Source organism: Netta rufina, assembly GCF_964035555.1.
Source record: "Netta rufina genome assembly, chromosome: 10".
Taxonomy (NCBI): Eukaryota; Metazoa; Chordata; class Aves; order Anseriformes; family Anatidae; genus Netta; species Netta rufina.
The window spans coordinates 21,487,854-21,495,193 of NC_140133.1; the positions used below are offsets into that span (position 1 = coordinate 21,487,854).

Here is a 7,340-nt window from a genome sequence, read left to right on the forward strand (position 1 = left end):
ATGTGGGCAGCTCAGAGCTCCTGCACACCTCTCTTATCAGCGGCCTTTCACAGCTCCAAACACTCTGTGAGCCCCGTGCAGCACTTCTCTGAAGTGTTTAGGAAAGCAGTAAACAAAAAAACCACCCTCCCAAGGCCAATACCACAGCACACCTGCCTGGCAGTGCTAAGAGAAGCAGCGTAGCCTGAAGTGGCCCCCTCCTGAAAGGAAGAACTTGCATTTAAAAATCAAAGCTGACATTAATTGTAGTCAGTTTTCACCAGTGCAGGTCGCCTGTATTTTTTTTGGTTATATTTTTGTTGTTTATACACCTTCTAACCCAAGACTGTAGCATGATCCTGTAAGTCAGAGGATACTGAGAAGAGCGTGGTGCTGCTGCACGGACCTCAAAACCCACTGAGAAACTGGAGAAATTCTTGAGTGGTTAGCTTGCAGTGGTCTCCTTCATGCTACAGCCACGCTGCTCGTGCAGATAAGAACCTGCTGCTGTTAGGCTCAAATCTACAGCCCAGGCGTACCCACAGAACTGCTTTGCATCGCGTGCGTTGCTCCTGCTTGACACGAGAACCCTGGATAGCCCTCTGGTAGTATTTCAGTGCAGCAGTGCTTGGTGCACTGAGAGTTGGAGGAGATGTGTTAACTTTTGGTTTTGTCCAGCTCCTTCCTGTAAGTAACTGAGATCAATGGCTTTAAGTGTTTTGAAGCTGTACTTCTTGTGTAAACATTGTTCTTTCTGGGAGAGGTTCGCAAAGGATTAGTTAAGATAATGCGAAGCTGAAGTAATAGCTGATCAGAGGCAACATCTGTGAATTAGCTGCACCGCAGTTTGTAACTCCTTGTACCTGACGTTTCACTGACAGCTAGTACAGGGTAAAACCCTCCAAAAACAAGAGATCTGGGTGGAGGAAGGTTTCAGCCGGGTTGCTGTGGTCACTGTCATATTGCTCTACAGAGAAGTACCGGAGGTTACGCTTATCTGTACAGCACATACAAATTTTAAGAAAGGAGAGGAGACCCCTGTGTCCCCAAAGGGACGTGGTGACCGCTTCTCCCTGCCCTGGGTGTGCCCTTGTGTTGGCTTTGCACTCACCAAAAATTTCCCTCTGAAGGGGAGTTCAGTGGGTACCCCCAGCTACTCATTTCTTAGCTCCCCACTCCCATCTTCTGCACAAACAACAACTCTAGGATTAATTACAGGTTCCTAACAGACCACGGCTCCTTTTTTAACTGTTTTATTAGGGTCAGAACAAATAGCCAGTGGTAGCTTTCCATGGCACGGACAGCGCTGTCCCGGGGGTTTTGCTGAGGAGTGAGGGCATTGTTGGGGTTGCTCCGTGCCCAAACCCAGCGACGGCCCTGCAGAAGCCCAGCAGGCAGCAGTGGTTTCCTTCGTGTTGTCTGTATGGCTTGCGGCCTAACGGGGAGCAAAAGGACTGTTCGTGGCAGTACAGTGCCTAGCTGCTTGTCTTCGTGGCTCAATAACCGAAGGCAGATGGTTCAGGTAGCTGAGGGGATGGAGGGAGAGCTGCACTGGATGCAGTGGGTTGTGGAACTGCACACAGCAGTATCCCAGGGCAGTCAGTGGGGGCAGAAATGGCCAACAACTTTGGTTTGTTACCTTCTGAGAGCCGATCTTTCTACTGTCCGACAGTCGGCAGGGCTCTCTGATGCCTGCTTCCCATCCCTGCCCCGCTGGGACCTGTTCCCAGCCCAGCCAGGTCGTCCTCGTGGGGACAGCCTGGGAGGACCGCACCGCCGAGTCCCGGCGCTCTGGCTTCCGACCACGCTCTGCTTTTCTGATGAGCGGGGCCTTCCCCAGCGCCCCGCGGAGCACAGGGAGGGATTAGTGTCACACTGAGAGCAGGAAATCTTGCTGCTCTTGGCTGTAATTAGTTTTCAGACGCCGTGCCATGGACCCCCATGCTCCAGTTGGTTTTGAGGGCAGAGGATAGAGGCAGTTGCTCTTTTGTCTGGGCTCTAATGCTTACCGGGTTGTGTTTTTGCTCTTTTGCCTGGAAACAATTATCTTGAAACATGTGTCTTATGTCTTCCTGTTGAAGGGTCTGACTCAAAGTGGTCTGCAGTCAACAGGAGTCTTTCCATCGACTGAAGCCAGCTTTGGATCTGAACGCATTTCTTTCTAAAGCTTGCAGCTCTTGGCTGCCCAAGCACTAAAAAAAACCGTTCTTGTTCTTTGTGAAAATAAGAATGAAGGATTTAGCTTTTAAAGAGCTATCTGACTGTAAAAGCAAAAGAGGAAACCAGCTTCATTAAAGTTGTGATAGCTTTTAGGAATTCCCCTAAGTACCGTTAGTGAGAGAGCCCTCTTTGGTTGCAGGATGCTCCAATTATGGGACAAACCTGGTGCGTCCCTCCTCCCGGGCAGGACCTGTCTCCAGGAAAAGGAACTAGCTTGGGGAAATTGTATTTGTATTTATTTTTTTGCAATGAAATAAAGGGCAAACCTCTCATTCACTTGCTGTTCCAGCCCGTTAGGGTTCTGCAGGCAGTGTTTCCAGCCGCAGTGCAGGGTGCCTGCTCTCAACAACGGGAACAACGCATCGAGAGCCGCTAAAACCTCCAGCGTGTTAATTCTGTGCAAACAGCTCACAACACAGCTGTCCGCAGCAGCAGGGCTCAGCTGCAGTCATCCAGAAGTCCTTTCCAGTGCCCTCTTCCTATCTCAGTACGTGAGGCACCTCAGGAGATGTTTTTGGAGCTGGCTCCAGGCCTTGCCCCCGTCCCGCACCCTGCCCGCGCAGGTGCCGGGCACGCCGCAGGGGAGGTGAGCGCTGCAGGCAGCGTGGCACGCCGTGCGTGTGCGGTCGCTGTCCTGGCCATGCAGCTGGTGCATGCGGTGCTCGCGTTGCCGGAGCCGATTCCAACTCACAGGGAACCTTTGGAACCAGGCAGAGCTCACCTACGTAATCACACGCCCTTATCTGCGAGTCCGGCTGCACTCGGCTGAACCACACACCCCGTGGTTTGGTGGTGTCGTTTCATCCTTTGGGCACTGCCCGCCTGCTCGTGGCCTCCCCGGCAGCTCCCCAGCACCTCCCCTGCCGAGCGTGCACGGCTCCTGGTGTTTTCCCAGCCTGGGCACAGGTCGCTGTGGCTGCTGAGCTTTCACAGCAAGCTTGCTCTGCAGATAGATGGGATGGAAACTGCCCCATCGTGCAGCCCCGTGCCTCCTGGACAAGAGCATTTTGCAGGATTAATGATGTTCTGCATTGGCATTGTGTTCGTGTTCCCTTTCCCAAAAGGTAGGGCTGGCTCCTTCTAAGCACACCTGCATCGGAGCACGCCATCTCTTTGGGATTTCACAGAACACGAAAGCTGCCCCATGCAGGCCCGTTGCATTGCTCGCTCCCCGTCCTTTCCTGTTTGCACTTCGCGTGTCCTCTGAATCACTCCGTGTGAAATCATGGCTCTTGGTTTGCTCGGTGAAGCTAATTAATGTAAACAGGCACCTCTAAAACGAAGGCCTCGTTGCCTCCTTGCGCTGCCAACTTGTGGGTTATGTTGGAGGAGCAGTCCCAGCTGGCCCGGCAGGAGAGCAGGGCGCCTGCAGACCCCTCTCCTCCACTCGCCTACTCCTGCGAAGCCTCGGGAGCTTGTTGTGAAAGTCGACTTCCAAAAGTATGTGACAGAGAACGCGAGGTGTGACCTAGCCTTGTGAGAGTGCCGTAATTTTTCTTAAAAAGTAACAGAAAATAACAGTTCTGCCTCCCCTTTGGTCAGGCGTTGAGCAAGGCACCAGGCTGTAATCGAGTTTAATTATGGTTTCAGGATGAATGTCGGATTTCAGTCCTTTCCCTAGTGAATAACTGAGTGTAATTACAGGCACCCAGCCCGTCCAGGTGCCGAGCCTAACGGTGTGCGTGGTGCTGCGCAGCCGAGGAGCTTTCGGAGGCTGCCGGAGCCGCCTCTTGTGGCCGAGTCCTTTTCCCATGACAGGCTCACACCTGAGCACTCGCTGCCTCTGAAACGCAGGGTCTGGGACGTGTGTGACACTGCGAGCTGCGAGGCGGTGACAGCAGCAGGTCACGGATCTCCCCATCGGCTCCTGGGCAGGTTCAGAGTCGCCTTTTTCACCCACTGGCGGGGCGTTATTTGCAGAAAGTGGATTTTGGCCTCAACCTGCCCACACAGCGCAGCGCTGGGGCGCTCTGCGTGCTGACGCACAGGAAGCACCTAGGCCTAATGAGCAAACTTTTTGATTTTCCAGATGACCGAACAGAGGAAGCAGAAACAGCGCATCGGTCTCCTAGGACACCCTCCTCCCATGAATGTGAACCCACAGCAACCAGCGTAAGTCAGAAGGGTCACTTCTCCCTCTCGCAGCGACATGAATAATGCTAAACGAGTTCAGATCCAACCACTGAGGCTGCTTCTGTGTATGTTTAGTTCATTTTGTAAATACCCTGTTTTTATACTGTATGTATATGACTGCTACTATATAAAGTTTTGGGCATACGTATTGTAATTAGAACTGTTGGCACACGAAGGAGGCTAAACTTGTGCCAAAACTATCAAAATTGCCTTTTTATTGGAAGGACTAAAGAGAGCACCTGAATTGCACTTGAAAAGAATATTTGACTATGTGACATGTATTTTGTATTTAAAAAAGATAGAATAGCTAGTATTTATGTTTTTATACAATTGTGCAATATGAATTATGCAATCACAATATATTTGTAACTCCTGAATGTCCTAAAGGGAGTGCACATCTTTGAATCTGGTGTGTTAGTACAATGTAATAAATGGTATAAAATTACAGGTGTAAATGAGGCTGCTGCAAAATTGTGTTACTGGTGATTTTTCATACCCTTGGACATTTTTGTACCATGTGTGTAAATATCTTGCAATGCCATATCTGTTGCCTCTTCCTCCCAGAGAGAACGCTGGGAACCCACGAGCTGTTAAATTGATATCAATTAAACCAAAACCTTACTTTGAAGCTTCCAGAGGAGGAAAACAGGAGGTATTTTTTCAAGTGATTTCTTCAGAGTACTGAGGCTAGAAGAGCTCAGATACCAATTTTTTTTAAATGCTAAGATTTCTTAAAGGGAACTTTTTATGCAAAATGAAGTGTAGGATGAGTATGCACTACTGGTGAGTCGGTGCAGTCTCTTACAGGCATTTTGTGCCATGACACCTGAGACCTATAACGAGGCTGTCCAGGCTTTGCATTCCTCAGTGTAGGATCCTTTCCTTTTGTTTTGTTTTTGTTTTTTTTCATTAGAGACCTCTGTGCCTGCTAAAGCTTCAGCAAACAGGCATTGCACCACCGGAACCGTGAACTATCCCGTTAGGACTGTAGCTGAGCACTGACATATGTAATACTTGTGAGAGAGCCACTTGTTGTGAGGTTGTTTTGTCCCACCCCTTTCTTTCCCTCTCCCCCTCCATTTGGTCACTTTCTTTGGTTTTTGATTCTAGAAAGTATGAGAGGAACTTCTTTTTTTTTTTTTTCTTCGATCTGTTGCATAGTTTTATACATGGACCTCATTTTACAAAAGCTAACTTCTCTGCAATACTGTCAACAAAAAAAAAAAAAAAAAGAAAGAAAAAAAAGCTACAAACAGAGCTATGAAAATTTGTAAATGCATAAATATAGGTATTTAAATAAATGATGCAAAATACTACGTGGTCACAGGCTGCTGGTGGTTTGTCCCCCTCCCAAGGGGGGTGGTTCTGCTTGCTCTCATGCTTGCCTGGGTGCCCTGGGAGCTGCTCCGAAGGGGCCCTGTGGGCAAAGATCTCGCTCATCCGTGCCCAGCTCTGGGGGCAGAGGTGAGGTGGGTCTGGAAATCGCAGAGCCAAGTCATCCCTCCTCCTCCTCCTCCTGCCCCTGCGGCCTCACGGGAACGCTCTCCAGTTTCTGACACTTCAGCCTTGGACTGCTGATATTTTGGGCATGGCATCCTGCGGCTGAGGGGGAAAAAAAAAAAAAAAGGCTCCGGTTCCACGGTGTGTGCAGGAGCGCTGCTGCCTGTCTGTTTGATGAAGATGTAGCAGGAGCCACCTGGTACCATTAATCACCTTTAATCTGGTAAGCGAGCACAACGGCCTGGAAAGGGCGCGCCTCCCTGCCACAGGTCATCACAAAGCACCAGCCCAGCACATCCCACGGAGGAGGGGAATCCTGACCTGCAGTCTCCGAGCCAGAGATCTGCTGGTGATTTTGTGACTGCTTCATCACACATCATTTCCATACGCAGCCCAGTAAACGTTGCCTCCTCCTCGGCAGCCGCTGGCTTCCAGCAAGGTGCATGCACAGGGAACGTGACCGATGCAACTGCTATCAGGGGTTGTGCAATACAGGGAGGAGGATTTCATTTCACGAACAGTAGAGACATGCATCTGACTCACTTCTTCCCTTCGTGCCATCCGGGGATAAACACACACACACACACAGAGCTCTGTCAGGCTTCCTGGTGTTTCCCACAGTTCAGGTGAGAGGGAGGAGGCTCTGCCCTCACGGGGGAGGCAGGAGAGCCTGCAGCAGGCTCTGTGCCCCGTGTGGGACACGGACATGCAGCCCTGCTTCGTCTTTGCCTTAAAAAGGCAAAAATAGCAGGCGCTTCAGCGAGAAGTGCAGACCTCAGTCTGTGCAGTGATCCGTGCGACAACCAGCTGTGTACAACCTGCTGTTTGCACGTGTGGTTGTCATTTCCCAGGAGATGTGGTGAGATGCAAAAAGCTTTTTCCCCCGAGCTCCAGCTGCAGCCGGGTGCCTGAAGCGAAGCAAAGCCCCCCCGGCAGCAGCTGTGGGGCAGGGCCTGGGGCTGGTCCTGTGTCCTGGGCTGGTGGTGGTCCTGGTCAGCAGAGGAGGGCTGCTGTCTTCTTCCCACCCTCCACCAACAAACATAACACTTCTGGAAATTCATTTTTTATGACAAAATTTTGCCTATTCCCATCATGTTTTACTTTTCTCGCTCTGCCTTCCAAGGCTTTTTGGCTTTTCTCTCCGTCCTGGCTCCCCTGGGATGTGCAACCATGTGGCTGTGGCTGTGGCAGTAGAGAGTGGGAGCAGATGAAGCTCCCAGGGTACGGCACTTGCGACCCCACAGATTTTGGGGTTCTTGCTTGTGTAGGGCTTTGGCTCTGGGCTGAGGGCTGGCACCTCGGGGCACCTGGTGACAGAGCTCCAGCAGAGCCACCTCGGGGGGCAACTGGACTGCTGCCTTGTAGGGGTTCTTGTCCCTAAAAGCTGATTGTCCACTGAAACTACAGAAATGTTTATTCACAATTCATTAAAGTGAAAAAAAAATCAAACCCTATGACTAGGCTCTGTAATGACACCCAGAGGTTCTTTACGCTGGCCTCTGCTGCCA

General features: G+C 50.8%; 1 protein-coding gene across 1 annotated transcript in view; it reads left to right on the top strand.

The window, feature by feature from the left end:
• ITPR1 (inositol 1,4,5-trisphosphate receptor type 1) overlaps positions 1-5,538 on the top strand; it is a 163,617-nt gene extending 158,079 nt beyond the window's left edge. Inside the window, exon 58 of the mRNA XM_084293035.1 lies at positions 4,229-5,538. Within this exon, the coding sequence (XP_084149161.1) occupies positions 4,229-4,315 (87 nt within the window). The 3' untranslated portion in view covers positions 4,316-5,538. The remainder of the gene's footprint in view (positions 1-4,228) is intronic.
• Positions 5,539-7,340: the final 1,802 nt, after the last annotated feature.